General features: G+C 42.6%; 1 protein-coding gene across 2 annotated transcripts in view; it reads right to left on the bottom strand.

Moving 5' to 3' along the window:
* The window catches only part of STOX2 (storkhead box 2), a 212,460-nt gene extending 186,299 nt beyond the window's left edge, over positions 1–26,161 (bottom strand). Inside the window, exons 1-2 of one of the 2 annotated variants that reach the window (XM_088793228.1) lie at positions 25,906–26,161; positions 25,275–25,713 (exon numbers count right to left, since the gene is read on the bottom strand). In XM_088793228.1, the coding sequence (XP_088649354.1) occupies positions 25,275–25,638 (364 nt within the window). In that variant the 5' untranslated portion in view covers positions 25,639–25,713; positions 25,906–26,161. The remainder of the gene's footprint in view (positions 1–25,274; positions 25,714–25,905) is intronic. The other variant, XM_088793226.1, reaches the window with a different exon arrangement.
* Positions 26,162–27,602: the final 1,441 nt, after the last annotated feature.

Raw genomic sequence — 27,602 nt, 5'->3', positions numbered from 1 at the left:
GCAGTAGAGAAACAGGCAGAGCAATGACTCGGAAGTCAGGACAGGGTGGTTGGGGCCATCCAAAGAGAAAGTGATAAAAAATGGGACTAACAAAGTGTATTAAAAGTTGTTTTTTACAACACAAGAGAGGTTTGTTGTGATGGTAGATTAATTCTTCAGTACACCACAAAATTCCAACATCTATCAATAGATTTCTTGACCATCCTTTTCCCCATAATTTAATTCTGATATTCACAAAACATTACATTATTTCTAAATTTTCCATCATGGTCGTCAAAAACTAATTCTCATGACCCACATAACTATTTATTTGTATTTTCAGAAACTATCACTTGTTTCCTGATAGGAGCTGCAATTTGGCAATGACAGTAAAGAAAGAGTCCAAGTTTAAGGCAGAACCAGGGGCAGAACTGAATATAGGGAAAAGAGCCAAGCGCTTTTCCTGCCAAACTTTTCCTTACATTTGTACAATTTTCTGTGGATGTGTGTTTTACAGGACAACCCTTTTAACCTTCTGTATCCTGCCTCTCATATCCTCTTTTCTCCTGTAGACCTCTAGTAGCAAACAACTCCCACTGGAATCTGCCATCCCTCTGTGCCCACCCCCACCTCTACCAGGAAAAAAAAGAAAAAGCCAACACCCTCCAACCTGTTGAGCAGGCCAGAAGTTCAGCCAAACTCTTTGGACATCTCCACTGAGAGGACCAGACCCATAGCCCCAGGATCCTCCTAAGGTCGGCCTAGGAATGATCTAAACACAAGTGAGTACAACTCTAGAACTGAAAACAGTTTAATTGCATGCAACTAACAACAACAAAAAAAAATTATTTTCTAAAAATGCAGACCTGCCTGTTACAACAACCTTTTAAAATGTTTTGCAAAGCATTCTTATTCAATAGTCCCCTACTATTGTGACTTTCCCAAATGTGTTGATGGTGGATCAGGTGAGACTAAAACCATTACAAATTTCCTACTCTTGGAAAAGGACCCTGAATTATTGCTTTTCAGTTGTGATGAAGCACGTGACTAATTTCTTTTCAATGAGCTACTGGCCTATGATGAAAGGTCTGTTTTCCACTCCAGCTCATTTCAACCAACAGATACATTACCCATCACCCTCTAATCCCTTCATCTAACCTCCACACGAGGAATGACCAACAGCCAGACCAGACCAGCCCTGCACACACTGAGGGGGGTCAAAGGTGAAGTTCCAAGGTCAGAGTACAAGGACCATTACAACCACCTCTCCCAACCCTGGCATTTAGGCCTTCACTAGACATCTTCCTTTCTCCCCAAGAAGCAAGTATTCAACTATAGCTACACTTCATGGCACTGTGGAATTTAGAAAATAATAGCATCACCCATATTAGTAATCTTTCAGTGCATCTACAATGTACTTAAGCCAACTGAGAATTTAATAAACCACATCTGCTTGCATTTGGCCAATGGGAGGAAAATCTTTTAATTTTTAGTCAAAACATTAAGTTACATTTGGCTCAATTTTCTATCATGTACAAGGAAAACAAACTGGCATAAAAGCAAGAATGCACCAGGTGGCCCAACCTAGTACCTTATTAGGTGTGGAAGTGAGATTAGTTCTTCTCACAGATACTGGCTAAAAATCCATTGACAGCATAGAAATAATCACAGTAAGTATAACTCCGCAGCAATGGGAAAAGTAGTATAAAGGACTTGCAATCTCACCCATATCACTCATGACTGCATGAACAAATGGATATTTGTGCAGGTAAACAGGCATTACGCTTGACACACAGTAGGTGCTCAATAATTGTTCGCTTTTCTTCATGTCTCTTTGGGAGTATAAATTCCTTGACCCAGAGAGGAGAATTACTCTGTTTCAGTAAGAAACAGAAGATCTGTTGATACAGTTCATTTCAATTAGAATAAGTTAAGCACTTTTGGTTGCAAGTAATAGAAACCCCAAGTCAAGCTGGCTGAAACTGCGAACTCCAGATGTAGGGCTGGAATCAGGGTATGGCCCAGTGGCTCAGACAAGGGGCCAGACACGTTTCCATATGAAATTTAAAACGCCTACCATTCCTTACCCTAGTAATTCACAGTATAATACAAAAACACAAGAAAATGAGAAACAATTAAATAATTTCTTGCTTAAAGAAAGTTTCTAGTTATATATAGTACTGGTGGGTTCTGTAGGTTGGAAAGATCCATACAGGCAATAAAATGACAATGGACTAAAACTTTTAACGGAAAGGTAGTGGAAACAGGCTTTTTCCATGTTTCTCCTTTTTTCTCTCTGCTAGTACTAAAACTCAGAATCCCAGAGCAGTCTTTTTTGTATTAATCTATTTTTAATTATAATTGACATACAGTATTATATTAGTTTCAGGTGTACAACATAGTAATTCATTTCTATACCTTATAAAGTGACCCCACAATAAATCTAGTAACCCACCTGCAGGCTTTAAGATCACAATAGTCTTAAAGAATACTGAATATAGAGATTAATATTTTTAACATTTCAAAAATAGGAACTTGTATGCCTGAAGTGAAGTTCAAAGCACAGTAGGTTAACTAAATGTATCACAAACAATCTGGTAGTTTCATAATTCAGTTTTGAAAATAACTTTTAATGAGTATGAAAAAATGATTCAGACATAGAACAAACAAAATTCTACAACCAATGAAAAAGATAGATTAAAAAACTGAAAACTGCCCCTTTGAATAGGAAAAGAGTAAAAGTGTATTTCTAAAGTCTCTGGTTTCTTAATTTTAGTTGGCAAAATATCTTGGAAGAAATTAGTCAACTTTATAAATGCTGCTATAAAACAGTTGAAATAAGCAAATTGCTATTCTAATCTCCTGGTTGGCACCAAAGCCAACTTGCTTGCTTTCTTATGCCTGTTGCAACTTAAATCTACTTGATGAAACTCATATGTCTGTAGCAGCAGGTTTCAGCAGTAGGTTTTTATTGCGTATACATGATTCTGTCTAGTTTTAAAGTGAGATCTTGGTTAAATACAGAAAAAATTCCATCAAATGCAAGGTAAATCACAACTCTTTGCTTTGAAGTTAGCAAGGTCCCCCAAACAAAGGGATGAATAATTTCAAAGCAAACAGAAATATTTCACAAATTTCATTTTTCCAGTTCTCTGAATGCTTGTTCATTTGACAAGACATTTTCCAGTCAGTACATCAGAGCCAGACTGAACAATAAAAGCATGTGTCTTAAAACTTACATCTGTCACCACTGGGATTATGCCACTGAAATGCATGGATTTACCTCACCACACTTACTTACTTCACTCAAAGACTGTCATCATTACGCATATCCAAATTTCTACCAATTTTTTGAAGGAAAAAAAAAGGCCAACATAATGACTTTCCACTGAAAGAAGAATCAAATGGAAAGGTAGAGATGAAAAACGGGATGCAGAAAATATACATGTAGGACAGAATATGATTTTAGATTCTAAATACAAATCCAGGCCATACCCATCATATTTTCCCGGGGCTGTTTCTTCCTTCCACCTTCCCTATCTTGATCAAGAGCTCTACTTCTACATCACTTACCCAAGGTTATAACCTTGGAGGCAAAATGAGCCAATACCCTCCACCATTTTCTGAATCCAGTCGGTCACCACGGCCGGGTGACAGATCTTTGGAAACACCTTTCACCAACCTCCTGTGGCTTGCCAAATGCAGACACAGGATAAATATTCACAGACAGAAGTTCAATAAGTACATGTTTTCAGGTACTCTACTTTTAAAATCACGATTAAAAATAACCTATCTTTTGTTTGGCTCCTGATTTGAACAAATGAACTGTTAAGAAACGTTTATGCAATCATCAGAGAAATTTAAACACAAACTGGATAGTCGATATTAAGGAACAACCAGCAACATTTTTATGTGTGATGATGGCATTGTGATCATACTAAAAATAAAGCCATCCTTTAGCGGTATATACATAACTATTTACACTGAAACTATATGGTGACTGGGATTTCCTTCAAAATAACCCACAGTGGAGGTGGGGGAGCAGGTAGTGGTACAGGTGAAACAAGATGGGCCACGTGCTAATATCAGTGAAGCTAGTTCAATAGGAATTAATTCTATCGTTCCCTCTATTTCTGTATATGATCGACACTTTTTCATAATAATAAAGTGGGCTTTTTTCTTATTTAACTGCTATAAGTACAGAGGCTGCAGCCAGACTTTCTGAGTTCAAATACTGGCTCTGCCCAGTAGCAGCTAGGTGACCTTGGGCAAGTTACTTAATCACTCTGTGCCTCAGTTTCCTCCTCTTGTGTTAACAATAGCACCTGCCTCAAAGCTTTGTGGGGATTAAGAGAGTAATTGTAATGTCTGGCATATCACAAGTACTTTATAAATTTGCTACTGTTATTACTATCACTTCCACTGTTACTATTACTACTTTTTGCATTATTATCACCCACTGAGCAGTAAGCTCTATGCTGAGAACAGAGAGGATCATAACGCAGTCTTTCTCTTTTGAGGTCTCGTGGTCCAGGTGGGGATTCAGGACACATACGGAAGAGGAAAAAGAACATTTACCTAAACAGATTCTATGTACTAGGCACCAAGCTAACTAAGTCCCTTCAAGTGTATTACTTCACTCACACCTCACCAACCCTGGGGGATGGATTTTACAGGGGGAAGAAGTAGAGGTGAGGGGGGTGCAGCGACCTGCTCAGGATGACGGGGCTGCCTGAGTCAAAGCCCTTGTTCCTTCAACAAGCTGGCAGCCTACGCTTCATCATAACTGAGTCGTGTAGGTAACAGAAGCCACAGAAATGGATAGAAAAAATGTCACCACTGAACCCTGTGGGGAGGCCGGGGCTAAGGTTTCTTGGGACAAGGAACAGAGCTCGGACTCCAAGGCCAGGGACGGGCACAGGGAGCCAGAGGAATGAGATGGGCCCGGAGGTACGCCCTGGGGTAAAGGAGCATGCTGTTCTGAAGGGCTCAGGGTACGGCGATGGAAAGAAGGTACGGGTAGGGCTCCAACTGGAAAGGCACAAAAAGAACAAAAGCTGATGAAACCTGACATCGACAGACTGGTCAGTTTTCTCAAAGGCGGTTGGTCCTCAGATCCGCTCGAATCACCTGGGATGCAGACTGAACAGACAGATTCCCAGCCTGGCTCCTGGCCAACTGAGTCAGAGTCCCTGGAATCTACGCTCCTAATGTCTTCCCTGGGTGAGTCTGCCGTTCACTGAAACTAAGACTTTCTAGATTAGATAAACAAGGAACAGCAGAGGAGAAATCAAAGATCACCAGTATACCAGTGTCACCCACATGATACAGCACTTCTCCTGACCTCCCCGCACCATTTGTCACCCTGTTGCCCGACTAATCTCCCGCGAACACGTTTCTCATACCCCACCTCTGCTTAGGTGCCCATTGCAGCTTTCTGCTGCTCAGCACATCAAATCTGAACTCCTCTGCCTGCTTTCAGGGCTTTAAAGGGAGGCCTGGGGTGAAATGGGGACAAGGCGGAAGGGGGTGACATTCTCCAACCCATGATAGCAGGCAGAAGCATTCAAACACACACACTTGCAAAATGAAGGGAGCTGCCTGGCACCAGCTCCCCCTGAAGGTGGAGCCTCCTCTGCACTCTTCCTCGGGTGCCCTGGATGCCCAGGGCAAGCACAGTTCCCTGAGACAGGGATGCTAGCAGATGCCGAGAGCTGACCTCTGCCACATGCACCCAATATGAGCGTAACACAGGCCGAGTATGTGACTGCCGCCTAGGACCGCCTTGTTCCTATTGCTTTGGAGGCGGCTGCAAGCTGCTGCTCCCTCCTTAGAATGCCCCTTCTTCCTCCCTCACAACCTCTCCACTAGGGTTTCTCGGGAATTTTTTTTGCTTTCCCGTTTCCGAATCCCGAGAAAAATTGGTCGGGAAACCGGGAAAATCGGCTCCTTGAACCCAGTAATATCCACAATGGGAAACAAACATACTACTCACAATGTATCTCTCAGACATTTTTCCTATTTATCACTATCTAAAGTTACATTGCGTTACAATGTTACACTCCACCAGACATGCATGCATCAGATATCACATGACCAGCTAATTTTAGCTCTTGTAAATCAAGCACATTTGATCATGGAGAACAGAAAACAGTTTGTATTTACACAGAGAAATATTTATTTCCACAACCCAGGATTTGACTACAAAGTTATCTTCAGGTGAATTAAGGAAATCTAAGGTAGTTTACCTTAATATGACATTGTCATCAAATCCTGGGTTGTGAAAATAAATATTTCTCTGTGTAATACAAACTGTTTTCTGTTCTCCACGATGAATCGTTTCCACAAAGTGATGGCCAATACTACCAACCACATTCGATCAGTTTGTTTGCAGCTGACGATTGTGATGTACGTGCGTGTTCTTGGCTCTCTCAGCTGCTGTGGGTAAATCAGTCTATTTAAAACCAACTTACACTGCTAATATTTTATTCCAATATTACAATAATTTCCAATCTCATATCATAATGTTTTGTGGCACTTTTCAGCTATAAATATTCCCTGCACAATATAGGTCTTTCTTAATTTTATCAATTATTATTTTTAATAAATACATATTTTAATATTTTTTATAGTTTGCCATCACAATGAGTAAAGTAAAGAGTATAAAGAATGTTGGGAATATTTTAGAAAAGATAAAGATAACGAATCAGCTCGCTGCCAGATATGCTCCAAAACTTTGCAATGCAAAGCATCATCAACCAGCGGTCTACATAGGCACCTAAAATACATCCCTGGAATGAAAAGGAAGAAAAAGTCTGCATTGAATAATGATGAGCCAGTGCCTTCATCTTCTAAGAGACAAACGACAATTGTACATTATGTCAGGGGACTGGAGTTAGAAGAAACCATAAGCAAATTAGCAGCCTGGGATGGGATATCAGTCAATACCATCATTTACAGATGATCAACGAAAATTAAATAAAAAAAGATTATTCCGGGAATTCTCGAGAATTCTCAGGAAATACGATTCCCCGTTCTCAATTCCCGAAGGTTCCAAAATGTCGGGAATTTGGAAACCCTACTCTCCACCTCCTGCATGAATAATTAACTCAAGATCCTCAAAGCACAATCAGGTGATAAAGAATGTCCCAGCTACGTCGGATTATCCACCCTTGACCTCCTGACACGGTGGAGTGACCCTGGACCCTCAGTTCAACCGCTGCCTCTCTAGCAAGCGCCTATGTGGTGCGGCCTCCTCGGTCTCTAAGAGCCATGGCTTATCCATCACGTTTCTCCCGTGTCCCAAAGCTCTCAGCCATGTGAGGAGAAAGGGGACCTGGAGGGCATTCTGGATGTGCAGGCCGGGGACAAAGCCAGTTTGGGATCAGCCCATACTCAGTAGTCAGGGTTCAGAAGCCTGGTTCGGCTGTACTGACCTACCGGTGTCCCCTTCCATTATCCCATGGGGCTTGTCCAGCAACACATGATTTGGATCTTCCACCACCAGCCAGCCAGTCCACGGTTCCACATGCTCCCAGTGAAGCCGGGAGCCCCCAGGACCTGGGACCAAACGCAGGACGTCTCTGTTTCTCCTATGGCACCTACGTAGTATCTGTGCATTGCATACTACATACGAAATAAATGCTCAGTTGACTAACATACTGTTATTTTCATAAAATGTACATTTTTCTCTCTCTGCTTCCCTCTGAAGTTTATCTCACAAGTCAAATAAATGGAGTTTTTGTTAACCATTTTTTCAAGAAGTAAGAATTTTTTTTTACAATCACAATATTTTTGTGGTTGTTAATGTGAGAAGCTGTTGAAGTTATCAAGATGGTTGTCTTGTTCGTTTAAGTCTCTCTAGCATGCATTTTCATATCAGATACAACTGAAACTTATCTAAGAAAATTACCCAAGACCCATGGCCAAGGAAAATAAAATAAGCTTAAGTGAAAGTATGATGTAGGTGAGAAATAATTTATATTAAAATAGAGGGAACAGTCGGAGGTAAGATTATTTTATTAGCTTTATGGCCAGAAAAAAAAAAAAGTTTAATACGAGAGCATCCCTGCTTAAATTCTCCCATTCAGGCCAGTCTGAATTTATTACACGATTATTTTAATCCAAAATAATTTTCAAGTAGGTGACAGTTTATGGGATGAGGCTCAACAAAACAGTAACATAAAACTGTTAAATTACTACTTTAATACTTAACACCTTCTCACACAACAAAATGTATCTTGTTAAAACCCACTTCTCTTGGAAAGCACAGTAGCTGATTTTACAAGATACAAGGCTCTACACGTCTCCATATCTAGGAAAAAGATCGAGACCCAAGGCTGCATTTAAAGGACAAGGTTGTATTGTTGTTGCACCTTTTTAATGTACAGTGTACACCACCCTTTACAATAGTTCAAATGTACCAAAGAACAAAAGCTTTGCCCTAGAGCATTTACAGTCTAGAGGCCAGATGGAATGAGCCACAGAAAACCCCAGGAACATTGTAGAAGCCACTGGAATTGAAAGGCCTACTCATCAGGCAAGTTTTCATGCTTGCTGAAGCTATACACCAGACAGACGTGGGGACATTAAATTCCTTTAGGCACTGCTGTCTCTTTGGTTTGAGAACTATGAGTACATGCTTTGCTGTAACCTCTTGTTACACCAAATCTCTGGCAACAAGATTAGGGAAGGAAAGGCCAGAGCAATATAATTCCACATTTGCTCATTTTCCAGGTCTGGGAGATTAAGGACTATTACATAGGCTGGTGGGAAGAGAAAACCATTTATTGTACAATTTGCCTTTGACAGTCTACATCTAGACATCCATGGCCTCCCTCCAGATAATAGAGTTTTAAAAGGAAAAGGGTATTTTTATTAGAACATTGCAGTTAAATTAATATTGAAGGGAAAAAAATTGATTGAATAAGCTTTCAAGAGCTCTTGAAGGTTCCAGGAGAGCCAGAATGAACTGGTCAGAAGCAGGTAAGTGTGTGGGAAGAAATGGGCCGCTGCCGGAGGCCGTGTAGGGGAAGGTCCACGCTGGAGACAAAGCGGGTCTGGGTTGAAATCTCAGCACTGTCACTCTTTACCTGTCTGACGTGGGAAAAGACACTTAACCTCTCTGAATTTCAGCGTCTTGTGAAATGGAGTTAAGAACCTCACTGGGTTTCTATGAAGATTAAATACAGTCATGTATATAAATGGGCTGCTTCAGCGTCGAACATATAGCAAGTATTCCATTAATAATAGCTTTTTCCAAGCTCATTCAACAAGGAGGCCTGCCATCTCTGGAAGACACAGGGGTCCCTTCCAGGCGCACAGTGTATGGAGCTGACCCACCCAGGCCAGTCTTGGAAAAGCATTTCACGGCCAGCATGTGGGTGACAAAGACACCCCTGCCCAGAGCCTGAAAGGCCCACTGGGCCAGGGAGGGAAGGGAGTGGAGGAACATCCCACCCGCTTCGGGCAAAGCCGAGAGTCCTGGGCGTTAGCCTTGGTTCTGGGTCACCCTGGCTGGAGACCCTACACCAATCTATACTTCAGTGTCCTGTGGGTGAAAGGCAGGAGTCGGTGGCGGGGTGAGACACTGTCCTGAGGTCCTGTCTGGATCTAATATCCTACGCTCCTACTCTGTAATCTAGAACCCCAGCCTGCTCACTAACAGACCCTGAGGCAAGAGTGGAGTCAAACCTGATGGGGACAGGGATGGGTGCTCTACCAGCTATAGAGGCAGAGGCAGAGGCTGCCTGAGAGAGCAGAGGGCCTCCCCTTCCCTTTAATCAGGACCTGAAGGTGGGGATGGGAGCTGAGAAGGCCCAGGGGATGGGGAGTGGGGGGTTGGGCTGGGGGCTGCTGCCTTGCAGCTGCAAGAAGGAGGCACTGCCAAGCCTCACCATAGAGACCTAACTGCCCACCCGCCTCTGTAAGGGGCCCCAGGCCCAACACCTGTGACATCAAAGGACACAGAAATGCGTGAAGCTGTGACCTCTAACCCTTAAAGCTAGGGTCCAGATCACCCCCAATTCTCTTCAGAGTCAGAGGTGAAAATACCCAGAAAGCAGTAGGAAGAGAATTCCAATTTTCTGAACACATTAACAGTCTGCTTTGCTCTGGCATGAATAATACCAGTGTAATGCTTTCATTTGTACTTTATAAAAAAGCTCTTCTACCTGCTAGCACAGGTTTCCTCCTAGTAAAACAGAGAGGGAAATGAAGCCATTATCTGCATTCCGTGAAGTACCATATGGTTACACATGGGCATCCAGCCAGGGGAGGTCTCTCACCAAGCCTCTGTGCACAACTCAAAAGCAAACTACAGTCGTTGCACTATATTGGATTCACATCAGAAAAGGAGGACCAGGATGCCGACAGGACCGCAAGCAGAAAACTCTTTAGCTTAACTTTTCTTACCTTCCAGTTTCAGGGTTACCCGGAGCATCTCAAAAACCACAATTGGAATTAGCCAAATTTTACTCTACCAACAGCTTGTTACTTAGTCAGCATACTTTGAAAGCAAGTATGAAAAATTCAGTCCTTTGCAAGACACATAATAATGTAATAATACTGTTACGTATAAGTAGTCAGACCAAAAACAAACAAACCAAGAAGGATAAAGAATAAATGGACATATTTGTATTTTTCACTTCATTTAATCCCTCGATGGAACAGGGACTTGTCTGATACCCCACAGCACTCAAATTCAAAGCAGAGATGAGAACCAAATCCGCCCAGAGGTCTTGACAGGGCACTCAGGCTTATCATTTGACAGGGGCTTATCACCACCCAGCCCAGTGAGCTACAGGGACTGGTCCTGGTACCGGAAGGCTTTCCACAGAGGGCAGAAAACAGTGCTAAGATAAGTGACCGTGAGATGCTTCTCCTTACTAGATAAGACCCTAATAATAGGAACACATGGTAAAAAAACAAACAAACAAACAAACAAAACAGAAAATGAGAGACATAAGCATAAGCCTCATGGACGTAAGTTATTAGCCACATGGACAGAATATTTTAGTAATGAAATTTTTTAAAAAACCCTGGGGTTTTCAGATTTTATTGACTGGGCAACTAGAACACACCTCAAAAACAGAATGAGGGAACTGTGCAAAATGATTTTTTTAACCACTAATAAGGATTGGAGTTTTACTTTAATTCTGATACTTATCATGCCATAATTCACATTCTCTAAGCACTCCAAATCTCAACTCTGCTGCAAAACTATTTCCCAGAACATTTATGAGCTTAACCCTGTTTAGGAGTAACCCTGCCACCTTCTCTTCTAGGGGCAGTTCGAATGAGAATGAAAACACAGTCTTAAAGTTAGCAAGTCAAATGGAGGAAGAACTTTATTTTCCTACTTGTGACTCACTCTGGCAGTATTTTTCAAGCCTTTTCAACGCCTGCTTCCCTTTGGTAAATAAACATAAAAGTATCATGCTCTCCTTTAATTTTACTTGAAGTTACAAAATTAAATATATCAATGAAAAATAACATTATGACATTTTCAAACAATATATTGATAGTAACCTTGAAATACACATATTTTTCCTTCACATGATATTTTTAATGAATGCTGAGGATGCTTGTTCACCAAAAGTGAAGTGATAGTCACTTCAAAATCGAATGTTCTGCCACTTATGATCAGAAGGGAAGGGAAAAAAACGGACTAGCTAATGTATGTAAACAAAAGAAATAAGTTAATACCTGGAAAAGCATGTTGGCTGTTGCTGTGCAAATAAGGAGATCGCCAGTGATCTATAAAGCATGTCTGACATCTGAATCAAATCCTTTTTCCAAACTCCTCTCCAGAGTTCTTTTCAAGAACACGGGTGAGAAAGGTTTCTCCTCACAAGCTCACAAATGCAACTTTCCACCAGTGTCAAGAGTAGACTGCCTAATTCATCCAGCAGATTGGATGTGATGTAACTTCTTAAAAATAACCTACAGGAAGCCTTGAGAGTGCCATTCAAGCAAAATTAATTAATTAATTAATTAATTAGAAGGTGGTTTTAGTTTTTTAAATTAGCTATAAATGTATAGACTGTAATGTTGGTCTTTATCCCTTAAAGCAGTAGTGTCCAAACTGTGGCCAACTGTGGGGTGTCCAAATTGTGGCCAACTGCGGCCCGCAATCCATTTTTAATTGGCCCGCAGCAAATTCCAAAAATATATTTAGTTTACTTAAATAAACCAGGTGAGTCAATCCGTACTTCACCTCGAGTGAGTGGCCCGGTTGTTTGTGTATTTTACCGCATGTGGCCCTTGGTGAAAAACGTTGAAAAAAGTTTGGACACCCCTGCCTTACAGTATCAATTTTGGTATATTCAGAGTTTTAATTTTTTAAATATGCAATGCTCCAACTGAAAACAGTTGATAAATGCAAAGAAGTTGGTCTTTTCCCTGGGGTTCCCCAAATAGGGCTATTGTGTCTTTCTACTCACCAATATGGCAAGCATATTTCCCACTGATGACCCATCAAAGGATGGACCCTGTAATCAGCGTTCAGAGTTTGACAAAGGACCATCCTCTGGTGTTTAGCACACCCTTTTGGATGCAATGAACCACCTAGTTAGTAAGGATTGAGGTCTCCCAGATTACTGAGTAGTTTTGGAAATCAATGTTTTCTAATTCAGCCCCAAAATAGTTTGACGTTTTTTTCCTTTGATTCAGTTCACTAGCTTCCAAGAATGTTGACAGCATTTCAGAGCTTTAGCGGTGGTCTCCTACCTTAAGAAAACAGTACAGTCTGTTTTTCTTCTGTCATGACTTCAGGTATAGGTTGCACCCAGACTAAGTGAATACACTTCAATTACCACAGCAGACAGCAAAATGATGTTTGATCTAGCGTCACTGGAAATTCAATAGCTTTAACTGAGTCATCAACTCAGACAATTCAGCACCTGCCTTAGAGTTAGACAAAGATATCATCTGGAATTTCTCCTCTACTTTCTCTCTAAGAAGTTTTGACAAATGTAAAAATGCTGGTTTTCATGAGAATGTGTTTAATAAGGACGCTTTTCTTTTCAATTAAGAGACTATTTAATATAAAACTTTCACAGCTTTTGTGGATTTCCGGTAATACGTTTCAGTTCCATCTGATCTCGTGCAGAAGACAAGTGAATGTTTCGGAGAAAAAAAAGCCTCCACCATTTTTAAAATAAGGTTTTCTTGAGTAAGGCCAAATGACATCAATACGCAGCTTTTGAAAGGATTTACAACATGCACCTTATTCCTTACAATAGACATTCATGAATCCAAGCGTGACACACGCTTCATGAAATTATTTATCTTCTGAACTGAACCAGGGATTCTGAAGACTGTTGGCCAGGCCTGCAAAGGGAAGATGTTAAAGTTGGGCATTAGCGGTTAAGGCGACTCCAGCCATCCAATTCTGGAAGCAAACTTTTTGATCACTTCATATAACATATACAAAAACGTAAGCTTCTGTACATTCTTTTTCAGGCAATGCCCATACAACTTGTCTAATTTTGACGCCTTCCTCTGCCCTTCTAAAAAGCAGAAACTTTTCAGCAGCACTTTTACTCTAAGGTACCATGTTATTATTCCTGCCTCAGGGGTGACCCAACATGGCAACGTGCAGTGCTATAGAGACCTGACTAAAAGGTCCTGTGTTTACCTCCCCACATTAGCATCACGTGGTTGAACACTAACAATAAAGCCCATTATTTCCTGTAATTATGATCTCATTTCACACCCTTTCCTCTCAACTATGAGAAAAAAGAACTCTTTTCCCCTTCCTTGGCAATGGAAATATGCTGTGATCATAGTTTTCTCTCTTGCTTGTCAAAGACCTAAACAGACCAGTTTCTCCAGGGCTTTTCTTAATTATCCAATGTACTTATTTTATTTTCAATTGAAATATAATTAACATACCATCTAACTTATTTTTTTTAATTTAGTCCAAGTCTTATTTTCTGAGGTTGCGCTGTAACTCAAATAAACGTAATATATTACTAACAACTGTAATCATCATTAGACTGGTATGCTCTGGAATATTTTGCCAAGATTATGCTTCTTTTGGATATAATTCCATTTTCCCCACTTAGTTCCCTCAGAACGAACTTTTTAAAAGAAGCAGCATACAACATCTCCCCGCCGAAATAAATGGTAATCATTTCAACTTGTGTGACTTGAGAAGGAAGGAGCTTAATTGAAATGCCGGAACAATCTTATTGCCTCGAGGACCAAGTCAGCACAATGACCTACCGACCTGGAAAATGAACTATATTAACAATATCACAAAAAACTACATTTACTCATTCGAGCCCACATGCTTAAGTCATCAGAACTTTCGAGTACATGGGTCAGGGCTTAGAGAAAATTACTCAAATCCTCTCTCTTTGCACAAATGTACAAACTCTAATTCCCTCTCCGTGAAAGTAAAAGCATTTTTTGAATAGATCAGCCTCCCGAGCCTCAGGATGACCAGCACAGATTTACATTCTAAAGAGGAGACAGTCTTACAAAGAGTCATAGAAATTTATGTGGACTCACCACCACGTCACATCAAACACCTCTTTAGAAAGAGCTTCAATGTATATTTTGTTAGCATGTGACTGATCCCTCCCCCTTCCACTAATACATTGCCAGAAATTTTAATGGGAGAAGAGGGTTTCGAGTTCTGTGTGGGAAAAGAGCTGTCCAGTCTGGACAACTGACCTTGTCTTTTTTATCTCTGCTTTCGGCCAACAACCCAGACACTTCTGGACTTCTCCCAAGGAGGTGAAAGGATGATACAGCTCAATGAATCTGCCATCCTTCTGGAAAGCAATTCCAATTCTTATCCCATTGATTATTGTCACATTGATGTCAAACTCAGTATCTGCAAAGTGCAATAAAGTGAAGTGCAATAAAACAAGGTGCGCCTGTACAAGCCGTCAGTCTCTGTGAGGGGACTGGTCATAGGACCACCATGCAGACCAAAATCCAAGGATGCTCAAGTCCCTTATATAAAATGGTGTAGAAAAATGCATAGTCAGCCCATCAAAACAACACTGTGTCAGTCGAGGTTGGTTGAATTCATGAATGCAAAATCCATGTATATGGAGGGCCAACTGTACCTGCACAGTATAAACTGGCAGACAAAAAAAAAAAGAAAAATCAAAAATGCAATTTCTCATGACGTTGATGTAACCTCCTTAGACTATATGGGTGCCACTGCTGTGTGGCCTCCGTCACCTCTCCCTGTGCTGAGGCCTGGCAACGCAGGAGCAGCATCAACAACCTCTAGTCCAAATCAACACTGTCCAAAAGGGGATTCTAGGCATGGAAGTGGTTTTACCCACTCATGTCTACACAGCAAGGGAGCAGCTGTGGCTCTTTCTCCACTTCACGTCCGTAAGGCTGATGGTGACGAATGCAGGGTTTACTAAGCTATAGAATAATCAGGTTTGCAAAACCATTGGTCTACATACAAGGTCAAAAGGAAAGCACTAAAGAAGGTACTTAATTCTTCATTTCTAAAAACGGCAGAGACCACTTGAAAATGGCATTGTGCTAGTTCAGTTCAATGTAAATGATTTATAAAAAGCTGATATGCACCTCCTGCATCAGAAGCTCCTGGCTTGGTTGATAAAAACCCAGATACCTGAATTAAAATCTCCAGGGCTGGTGCTGGGGAACCTGTGTTTTTAATAAGCCCCCCAGCTGATTTCTAGGCCTACCAACATCTAAGACTCTCCAGGGGGTAAGGAGAGAGGCTGAAAGGAAACTGATTCGTGTCTCAGCAGCAAGAAGCACTGCAACAGCTGCGCATGTCTCTCAGGCTCAAAACAACAGGAGAAAACAAGGGAAGTGCTTAGCCTGGGGAAGGGCTTATGTGTCTATACCTCCTGAGCACAGCTATGGTGAGTGTAAGTGCTATTCTCATCCAGTAGGGTAGTGGAGCATTCTTGTGCATGCAAGGTTAAACAGCCCTCCAATTTCATAGCTTTAAAACTTTATATATTAACAGTCACACTGTATAAATCATAAACTACCCAATATATTCATTCACAGAATCTACATCTTATATTGCTGATTTTTTTTAAAAAAAAGAAAAACTTCTCTGGCATCATAACCAAAAGTAATTGAAATACACTATCACACCAAATTAAGTTTCAAGTTAGGAAAATTCAAAAGGAAGAATTCTTTCAGACCTAAGACTCTTAGTGTAACTTTTTATGCAGAAAACACAAGTACCTGGCTGTAAAAACAACGACTTTAAATTAGATTAAGTAAAACAGAATTGATAATGTCCTTACTCCTAGAATCTGAAAACACAAAGGTTAACAGCTCAGGCTCTGGAGTCAGATGCTGGGTTGAAATCTGCGATCTCTTACTCATACAAGGTTCCACCCTGAACCTCAGCTTCCCTTCTGTAAAATGGAAATACAGTAGATTCTCACTTAATGCCGTCAGTAGGTTCTCTGACTTTAAACGAAACAGCATATAATGAAATCCATTTTACCACAGACTAATTGATATGGAAATACGGCAAATTCTCAACGTTCTCCGTGACTTAAAACAAAACTAATTTTACCATAGGCTAACTGATACAAACACGAGTTTAATTCCTAAGGTATATATGCATCAGATGACTGATGACCTGCTGTAATGTTAGCGCTGCCTCTGTAAGAATTAAATGAGACAATATATAAAGTGCTTAGAAAATTCCTGACCCACAGTAAGCATTAATAAAAATTCATTCTTCTTCCTCCTTTCCCTTCCCCACCCACCCCCTCCCCGAAGCTGAAGTAGAGACAGTAAACATTTAATAAAATGAAGGAGCACATGGCATAAAAACTGTCTTCTAGAATGCTCCTTCTTCAATATAAGAGAAAATGTTAAAGATCCGGGAAAGAGTAAAAGAAACTAGAGTAACCCCCATTATCTGGGGGCAGTCAGAGACATGGTTTATAAAGTACTGCTTTCATTTTTCTACATCAGTGCTTCACAGTCTACTAACTTAAAGGCTTTTTTAAAAAAACAAATTAATAACCAGACTCTGATGAAAGAAAAGTCATCAACATAGACAAATCATGCAGCTCACAAAGTCCCCCATAAGAAAAAAAGAATCACTCATGTCTCCTGCGATTCTATATTAACTCCAAAGTCGGCAAGCTTTCCAAGTCTTCCCAACCTTATCAAGACCCAAACATAACAGACCAAGGGGGAAAGAAAGCCTCAGCCACTAGAACCTAGTGGGCAAGAGGATACTTTAGAAGAAGAAGGGTTGAGGATCTAGATGAATACTGGTAATATTTATTTGGTGAGATACAGCTGTATGATTGTGATAATGAGATCATGGCATCAATGTGACAATAATCAATGAAATAAAGAATTGGAATGTCTTTCCAGAAGGATGGCAGATTCATTGAGCTGTATCATCCTTTCACTTCCTCAGGAAGAGTACGGAAGTGTCAGGTTTGTTGGCCAAAAGCAGAAATAAAAAAGACAAGGTCCATTGTCCAGACTGGACAGCTCTTCTCCCACATCGGGGGGAGGGAGGGAACCCTCTATTTCAGCACCACATATTAGAGTCCGCAGCCCTCCTCCTCACCTTGGCGAGATTGGCAGAGAGAATGCAGAGAGCTCAGACCCAAACCCCAACCCTGCCAGACAGGTAGACAAAATTTCCAAGAAGAGGGCCCGATTCACAGAAAGACGCTTTCCAACCTGCAATCACCCTGCACCTCACATAACTCAGTTTCCAATGCTTCCATGGGATCACTGCGCCCCTTACTTCCCTTCTTCTTCTGTCTTCCCCCTTTGCCACTTTTCAGTCATGTCCTGTCTCAACTCCCGCCTCCTCCCCTCACTCATGGTTTCATACATGGTCCATCCCACGTGGCCCAGGATCAGCCTCTCCCAGCTCAATCCACCCACCAAGGGCTTCGGAACAGGTAGGAAGTATTAAGATATTGAGCTGGAAGGTTGATGGGTCTAGGACTGTGTAAACAAAGCACAGCTGCCACCTTGAGAGGTGTCACTTAAAGTGGAATTCAGAGGGCAGGAAAGCAGCACTGGTGCAGGAGCGGCTACAAACACCGACCTCACTCTGGGACAAGCACACCGCCAGCTTTGACGGACAGGTGACGTCCAACTTCAGGACTGACCCAAGAGCAGAAAGCAGCCGAAAGGGGCAACAACCAAAGATGAAGGATCTCTGTAAACGAAGTTTTGTTTTGAAAGTCCCCTCTAAAGAATTAAACATGTAGAAAGTTCTCCTCTCTTTTTCATAATGAAGATGTTAGAAAACTATCTTGGATTCGTGAATGTCCCTTTCAAGGGTGGTGGGGGTCACGACTGGGGGGAGGTGGCCTGGAATCTCTGAGGACAAGTTTCCCTAGAAGAGAAGGTGCTGAGCTCTACTGTCCCAGAAAATGGACACAGAAGACTTTTGGTTTCCAGAAAATTCTGGCGGGGAGGGGGGACGACTTTACTTAGAAGTAGAAAGGCAGAGACGTACGAGTAATCAAAATCTTTTGTTGCAAAGGTTTGAAAGGAAAAATTGCCCAAACCCTGGGTCAGGGGGTAAATGTGGGGAGGAAAGGGTCTGATACAACACTGGAGGAAGGGTGGCAGCAACAGAAGGAAAATGCGGAGTTCCTCAGTAAGTAACCCCACAGAGGACCAGTGCACGCATAGCATCCCCTGAGCCAGCATCCTCTCGGCTCCCTGTGTTCACTGTGAAGACAGAGGCTGCAGCAATCGGAGCGGTAGGAAGATAGAGCCCATCAGACTGGATCCCACCCCTTACAAGACACTGGCAAGCCTTTAGGGACCTGCAGGGACCCCTAGATTCATGAGAATGGGGCTCTTTTGGACGTACTACAACTCCGCCAGCATCCACACAGACTGAGGGACTTTACACGCTCCCCACATGTTTAACATTTGGGAGGGTAGAGGTGACATCCTGGTTTCAGAGACAAGTCATTTTACACTAAGGGATGGACTTTCATTTCAGAAAATCATAAGGCCTTCATAAGAAATTGAGAGAAAAGAGGAATTTCATTGTGTTTGTTTGAGCAGCGGTATGCTTTCCTATTCACAAGGACATCTTAAGACCTTGCGTCTGTTCCACGTGGTGTCCACACTATCCTGGGGACTTTCTCATTTGCTGGATCTGCCCTCCTAGGAGGGTTTACCCTCACCTGCATCACCAAAGACTCTGATAAATTCCTTTACCTCTTTATCTCAGTAATTCATCAAATTCTTCAAAGAGATACTGGCTTTTGACAGTGCCCAAATTCACTGTTCTCTTTCAAAAGAGATTGATATCAAAATATCAACCTTCCTAAAGATATACCCTTATAGATCTATATATATGTGTGTGTGTGTGTGTGTGTGTATTATAAATGTTATACGTATTCACAGCTTGTACCTTATCAGTACATCTATTTAACCTCTTCATTGAGATAAACTATAAACCAGATAGTTGGTGCATCCAAATTAAGAAGTGTCTGAAATGATATTATGTCTATAGCTATTTACAGAATGGAAAGGTTCAAAACTTGTTTTACAAATGTACAAACTGAGTAGAATAATGGTACAAGCACAATCTCTAAACTTCAAGTGACTATGGTAAAGCCCACCCCATATACAGCACTAGGTGAGATATTTTAAGCGGAATGAAATGTTTAAAATTATTTGTAGTAAGTAGTTTGTCCATAACAAACCTCCGTCCGTTTTTTTACCCCAAAATACGTGATCGACCTCAGGACTAAAAGCACCAAAGTGCTTTCACTCCAGCACAAGAGACACAGACAGAGATCCTTTAGTTTTATGCCCCTTTAAAAAGAATTTAGTGATAACCAGTAGATTTATTTCTTAATGTGAGAGGGAAACAAACATGTGCTCAAGATCAGAATTAAACAAAGAGGTGAAACTTAAAAATCTTTGCAAAGCCTCTCAGCGTTCACAGCAAGGCCTTGAGTCTCCGAAGTTCATTCTAAATGCTTTACTACAATGAAACTGACACACCTTTACTGGAAACATCTTTGCACCAGAGTGAGGTAATTCACAAAAATATTTTTATGACTAGCTAGAAATTAATAAAACTTGAAGTGTATCATTGTGTACTGTTTAGACTTACACTCTGAGATTTTAATATGAGAAGTACGTTTCCCTAAGAGTGAGGCCCACGTCTGAAACTTTTCTGGATATTGTACAGACTCCTACCCAGTGCTCTACATTTATTAGATGCTCGATGCCGTGTTACTACAGAATAAAATCCCATGAGACCCCACATGACCTGGAGTCGGCCTCAGTTCCTGTCACACCTTCCGTTCTTTTGCTGGCTCAACAAGCCCAAGGCCCCCTGGCTTTCTTTTCTCTTTCTGTAAGGAGACAAGCTGATTTCCATCTGCTCCTTGTTCATTGCTGGCCAACTGTCCATCGGTCAAATGCTACATGAAATGAAGTATTATTGAGCTGTCACTCAAAGCACCGGCTCTATCATCTTGCTGCCTGGGTCCAGATCCTAGCTCTATCATTTACTAACTAGGTGTCCTTGGAGAAGAATGTGTCCTTCTGTTCCTCAATTTCTTCAATTGTAAGATGGGTAAACTAAAGATACCTAAATAATATAGTTGTCTTAAAGATGAGTTAATAAAAATAAAGTACTTAGAAAACAATTATCAATAAATGTTACCTATGATCTCGTTTCTTCCCGCCACTCCCTATTCTATTACCGGCTTAACTTTTACAGCACTTAAAACTATCTGAAATTCTTATTTCTTTGTTTGATTATTGAAATGTCTGTTGCCCCACTAGAATGGAACCTCCAAAAGCACAAGGACCATCTGACTTGTTCTCCATTTCAGTTCCCAGAACAAATCCCAAAAACTGGTAGATGTTCCAGTTGTTGCACGAATCAGTAATTCAAAAAGCTTTATAACACTCATTAAGCAATCCCAGACATTAGTCTAAAACATCATTTAATTTTAAGTTGACTTAACTGAATCAACTTTTGGGGAATGCATACAAAATATTTTAGAGTATACATTTTTTAATAAACAACTCGGTCTTAAAATTTTACTACTTGGAGAAATTACTTTAAGAGAACAACTCTTTTTGAGAAAATTCCAATACAGATATTGGAATAGAATAAAATCTTGATGCCCATACGTTCTAAACAATTTCATAATGTAAAATATGTCTGATTTAAAGCCTAAAAAGCATATTTGGCCCTATTTAAATATCAAAGGATAAACTGGGAAAGTATAAAGAGCAACTGGAGGGGACAGAGGTGCTAACCCATGCTCCCTGAGATCTGAAATTAGGGGAACCTATGGAGATTGACCCCGGGATCTGACTACAGCAGAAGGTCATAAAGCCCCATGAGCCCAGGAGGGAGGAGGGCCTGTACTCACACAAAGGCCTTTGGGTTCAACCAGGTTACAACGGTACCTTTGTTAGGATAATAACCCTTGACGATGGGAATGTACCCACGGTCATAAGAGAGCAGATGCTCTAATATAGTACTCATGATCTTTCCCCACAATTGTTTCAATAACCTTTCAGCTGGTACCCGTGTCTAATCTCCTCCCCATCCCATCCATTACCTTCACTGGCCCCAGAATACTCATGCCAAAGATCAAACCATGTCACCTCTCACCCTGATTAAAAGCCACCAGTGGCTTCTACATCTTCATATCTGGCGCTAGCTTCCCTTTCCATTGTCTTATCATGTCACTCTCCCCCACACACCCAAACCAGCCAGTTTCCAAACATGTCATGAAATCCCCAACCCCCTGACTTTACTCATGCTCTCCAGGGTAGGACAGCTCTCCTGTTCTGAATGAGCCACTCGCGCCGCACATCTACACAAGGCTCAAGCCTCATCTCTGGGAACCTGGCTACCAGCTCACAAGGCAGAAGGAACTATTTCATGCTCGCTGTCCTCAAAGCACATAGCACACTCACAGTTCTGGTGCACATATCCCAAAAAAGACTGCATGCCTCCTCAGTCTTTATAATCTCAGGAGTGACACAGGCACCAGTAGCACGCAATAAATATGTATGGGATTAAACTTCATGTGATTTACTCCACATACACAGCACAACTTTAAAACATTACTAGTTTCCTGCACACACATATCCCCTTTGAGGGTCCTGGAAATTGAAAGTCTGAACTTCTTTTCTACATGCCCAGAGTAGGTTATTTCTAAAGTAGTGGATTTGAATATTCCGGACCAAAACTACTTTTCCTTTTTGAGTTGCTTAATTCCCTGCTTCTTGTTGAACCCGATAATCATCTCCTCACTGTCCAAGCCCCACCTGAAATTTTATAGTTGGTTAGAACCATACAGGAGTACTTCTGGAATGACAGGCACCAAAACGCTCGCAACTTCAAAACAAATGTCTCAAAATGTTACCAAACAAAATACTAACTCGTTCTTAGTCCAGCTGTAATAGTGTACGTAGCGCTTGCCTCCACTGTTCTGTAGCATGGCCAGAAAAGGGCGCCGGCACGGACCTCTTCTCCACTCCGGGTTGTGCTGGAGCACACATCCAGGAGAATGGAACTTCAAAGCTATTACTCTCCTTCCTTCACTGCCAGGATCTAACGGAGCAATTTTATTACCACGCTCTAAGATGAGCTCTAAGAGAACACTTAGAAAAGAACCAAATTTTGTGAATAATTATTTACCGCAATAATAAAAACTTAAACTGGCATTTGCCTATCAGTTATTTAAAGGACATCTGGTGACCGATTAATGTCATCAAAGTTCAACAAATGGGAATCCAATGCCTTCAGTAATGTTTCTCTATGTGTCTCGTTTGCTGGCTGTTTCACACTCATAAAAGAATTAGCCAAAATCACAAAATAACATAGAAGTACCTGATGGTAGCATAGGTAGTATTGAGGGATCGGTTGAAAGGGATGATGCAAGAAACGTATGACTAATAACAAACTATCAAGGGATAATAAAGATAGTGATTCCTGCTTTTGTATATAAATTAGACAGATTCAAGGCTATTCCTGATAATATCACTCACTCTTTACCAAGTTACAGCTGGGCTCCCTCTTAGTATACCATTGTATGTTTTGTGTTTATTTGTTTGTTTTATTTCTTGAATGTAAGAACTTGTCGATGCATCGACTGTGACTCAGAATAAAAGGTTGTGAGCCAGTCATCAGTGGCTCCCCGACTTTGGAATTCCAAAGCTCAATAAAAGAGCTTGCAACAAAAAAATCAGGAAGCTTTGCAGCAGACACAAAGGTTCCCTTAGAGAATTTTTATAGTAGATAAACTCTTTCAAACAATTCAGCCTTTCACCATCATTATTGAAGCAAAATTGGAATTCTACATAGTGGAGACTGTGAACCCCCAAGGAAGTTCAAAAGAAAGTCACCTCTTGGATCCCAGCAGGTATCATCCCTGCTTCTTTATCTGATGCCTCCCCTTTAGCAGGTAGTCCTTTGTTTCCTATCATGGTACTGAGGTAAGGGCTGAGCTGGGCAAAGCAGCTGCCACACCAACCACCTGCGGGTCACCTTGAGACGCTAAGACTATCTACTCAGATCAGGGCAATAGTCAATCAACTGCAGCAATCTGGAACCCTGAAGATTGCCAAAATAATTCTCTTGGTTAATATGACAGCTCACCAGAGTTTACTAATTCTGCTAAAATGAAAAATGTACACTATATATGAACAAAAATAGTTACAAATCAAATGATACTGATATTATTATATCTGGAATTTCAAAATGGTGCAGGCGGATGGGCAGACAGTGGGGATATACATTACTTTTGAATATGTTTGAAATTTGCCAAAATAAAAAGTAAAAAATAAGCATGAAGCCAAGTTTAAAAGAAAATTATTAAAATGCAACCTATTCAGTGCATACCAATGACTACATATATTCTTACTTCCTCATGTGTTGCAGTTCTACAGTACAAGAGCAGATTAAGTCTCAGAGGCATTAATCTTGGCCCCTTTGCTAAGGCAGCTTAATTACAGGGACGCTATTGAGGTTTTTGCTAAAGTCGAGAGAGAGAGAGAGAGAGAGAGAGAGAGAGAGAGAGAGAGAGAGAGAGAGAGAGAGAGAGAGAGAGAGATAAGACGCCTTTTGAAATTCAGGATAGATTACAAAACACACAAGCTGCAAGCCTTAGTAGTTTTTTTCTCTAGTTAATTGTAAAGATTTGTTATGTAAAAACAGACAAAACACAACAAAATAAAAAAACGCTATACATTTGTCACATGCACAGAGAAAGACACATTAGCAGGTAAAAGCTAATCCTTCAGAGGAAGGCGGCAAAGCAACCGCGAGTAACGAAAAAGGAGGCTTTACAGTCTTTTAGCTTTTGAACTTTCGACCTCCTCCCAAAATGTCATGAAAGAATTTCTAGACCTTGAGACTAGAAAGAATGCTTTCTTTCTTGAAATCGTTTCATAAAACACTATTTACTGTACACGCGTTTAGCCACTGGCCCCAAGGTACAAAACTGAAATGTTCTAAAAGAGAGGCAAACTGGATTAAGAAACACACTTATAAAGTGGTGTAATAACAAACAGCTAGTCAAGCACCACTGGAAGTGGGCGGCGAGTATCACCTGCCGGGCTCTCTTCCCCGGCACCGTTTTCTCTTTTGTTGAGGATCAGACTTTCCCCCGTTCTCCTCGTGTCCTTCCCTTCCTCAACACATAAAATGCCCTGAAGAAAGATGTACTGGAAGCAGAACATCTAAAACGAAATCTACAGCTCTCCCTTGCACAGAAATGCCCACGCTTAAAATTCCACCAGCCAGCACAAGCTGCAGGACGCGTCCTCCGGAAAGGACGCCGTCCGGGGAGGGCGGGTGCAGCCGCCACCTGAACTGCCCGCCGCTGCCGCGTCCCGCGGTGGAGCCGGTTGCCACCTGATGCTACCTGAATCCTCTCTCTCGACTTCTCTTCGGCTCACACACACTTCCCAGCCCGAGCAGTGCGGAAAAGGTGCGACTCGCAGATCCGGGAGCTGCCGCGAACCCGCCGAGCCTCCCGCGGCGCCGCCGCCTCCTACCTGGCCAGTCCCCCGGCACCACCCGGCCGGAGCGCGCCGCCGGCGCCGCCAGGAATGCACCACGGGCCGGCCAGGTGGCGTGTGGGGAAGGTACAAATCCCCGCTCTAGGTGCCAGGAAGTTCCCCAATCCCGGGCTCTTAGAGGACCGCCGGCCCCTCCCCCGGCCCGGGCGCGTAGGTGGAGGGAGGCGCGCGGCGTTCCAGGGAGCGGCGGTCCCCTGCGCGGTGCCCGCTGCGGGATCAGGGCGGGGCAGGGGCCCCAAGGGGCCGGGACTCACCGAGGCAGCGGATGTGGAAGCCTGAGGGCGGCCGCAGCGCCCGGCGCGTCCAGCCCTCGCGCAGTGCCTCCAGGTGCTCCTCCTTGCCCTGGATCAGCAGAACCTGCTCGTCGATCCAGCCCAGGAAGAAGGTCTCGGCCACGGCGGCCGTGACTTTCTTGTTCCAGAAGTGCTGCATGTTCTCGGCTTTGAAGTCGGCGAAGATCTCGTAGCCGATGTGGTGCCGGGCGAGCTGCCGGGGCTTGGCCGGGGGCGCGGCCTGGGCGGCCCGGGACCTCTCCCCCGCCGGACCCTCGGCGGGGCCCAGGACGATGGCCAGAGAGTGAGGCGCGATCTGCAGAAACTTCTCCATCTTCAGAGGCATCGACGCCTGCCGCGGGACCCCGCTCACCGCTGCCGCCGCCTCCTGCCGCTCCAAGGGACAGCCGCGGGACTGTCGCTGCGCGACAAGCCCAAGTAGCGTTAGTGTCCCCCAAGGCCTGGGCTGACCGCGCCCCCCCACTCTGCTCCCCAACCGCCCAGGACGCCCCGTGCAGCCCCTGGGCTAAGCCCACGGACCGCGCAGGGCTCGCCGCGCGATGAAGCTGAGGGTGTGCGCAGCCGTCTTGGACCAAGGTCTCGCGCGCATTACCTGCAGCTCGGGGCCACCCTCCGGGCACCGCTCATTTTCCTGCGGCGGCACCCTCGCCTCCCTCGGCGCCCAGCGGCCCTGGCAGGGGGCGGAGACGCGGGAGGAGGCGGGCAATTCGCGCTGAGTCCCGGGAACCCTCTCTGCCAGAATCGGCCGAGTAATCCCCAGCAGTTCGCTGTGGGAGGTGGTCGAGGTGGCGCGGACCGCCGGCTTGGGGGGTGGGAGGCGGTGTGCGCTTAGTTGGCGGGGCTCAGGGGAGACCTGGAGGCCGGAGGGGACGCACAGCGACACTTGAAAGGCACCGATTCCCGAACTGTGAATGTCGCTCCTCCCCACGCTCCATCTCCGCCCCCACCTCCCATCTCCTGCTGGAACAAGTGGATTCGCTGACTGCTTGATGTGCCCTTGGAAGTGGCTGTTTAAAAAACTTAACTAAATCACGAAAAGTGGTCATCAGTTCCTCCTTCCAAACTCACGGAATTCTGTTCTTGCAGCTCCATCACTTGCTGTGCTCCTACTATAGGAAAAACCCAGTGATTCCCAGTGTTATCTACACAACACCCAGTCTACTAAAAGGATGCAGAAACTTACCAGGAAAGGTAATGATTATGCTAAAAAATAAATAAAATTAAAAAAAAACTCTTGTTATGATTGTTTCTCCACAAGGTTCTGTTTTGGTTATTTTTCATTGAGAAGGACTATACAGGCATACTTTGGAGACATTGTGGGATTCTATTCCAGAGCACCACAATAAAGCCAGTATTGCAACAAAGGGAGTCACATAAATTGTTTGGTTTCCCCATGCATATAAGTGTTATTTACATTATAATGTAGTTTATTAAGTATGCAATTGCATTATGTCTAAAAAAAAAACAAGGTACATACCTTAATTTTAAAAACACTTTCTTGCTAAAAAAATACTAACCATCAAGTCGTAATCTTTTTGCTGATGAAGGGTCTTGCATCAGTGTTGAGGCTGCTCAGTGATCAGGGCTGTGGTTGCTGAAGGTTGGGGGTGGCTGTAGTAATTTCATAAGACAACAATAAAGTTTGTCACATCCATTGATTCTTCCTTTCATGAATGAGTTCTCTGTAGCATGTGGTGCTGTTCCACAGCCTTTTACCCAGGTAATAACACTTTCAAAATTGAATTCTCAAAACCTGCTGCAGCTTTATCAACTAGGTTTGTGTAATATTCTTAATCTTTTGTTGTCATCTCATCAATCTTCACAAGATCTTCACCAGGAGTAGTAGTTTCCACCTCAAGAAACCATTTTATTTGCTCATCCATAAGAAGCAATTCCTCATGGTTAAAGTTTTATTACGAGATTGCAACCATTCAGTCACATCTTCAGGCTCCAGTTCTAATTCTAGTTCTCTTGCTATTTCTACCACATCTGCAATTACTTCCTCCACTGAAGTCTGAACCCTTGAAAATCATCCATGAGGGCTGGAATCACTTCCTTCAAACTCCTGTGTTGAATGTTGAGGTCAATGTTGACATTTTGACCTCTGCCCATGAATCGTGAATGTTCTTAATGCCATCTTCAATGGTGAGTCCTTTCTAGAAGGTTTTCGATTTACTTTGCCCAGATCCATCAGAAGTATCACTATCTATGGAAGCTATAGCCTTACAAAATGTATATCTTAAATAATAAGACTCGAAAGTCAAAATTACTTTTTGATCCATGGGCTAC

The sequence above is a fragment of the Rhinolophus sinicus genome, chromosome 16 (assembly GCF_057876585.1).
Source record: "Rhinolophus sinicus isolate RSI-liver-muscle chromosome 16, RSI-T2T, whole genome shotgun sequence".
NCBI lineage: Eukaryota > Metazoa > Chordata > Mammalia > Chiroptera > Rhinolophidae > Rhinolophus > Rhinolophus sinicus.
This window is presented reverse-complemented; position numbering and strand designations above follow the sequence as displayed.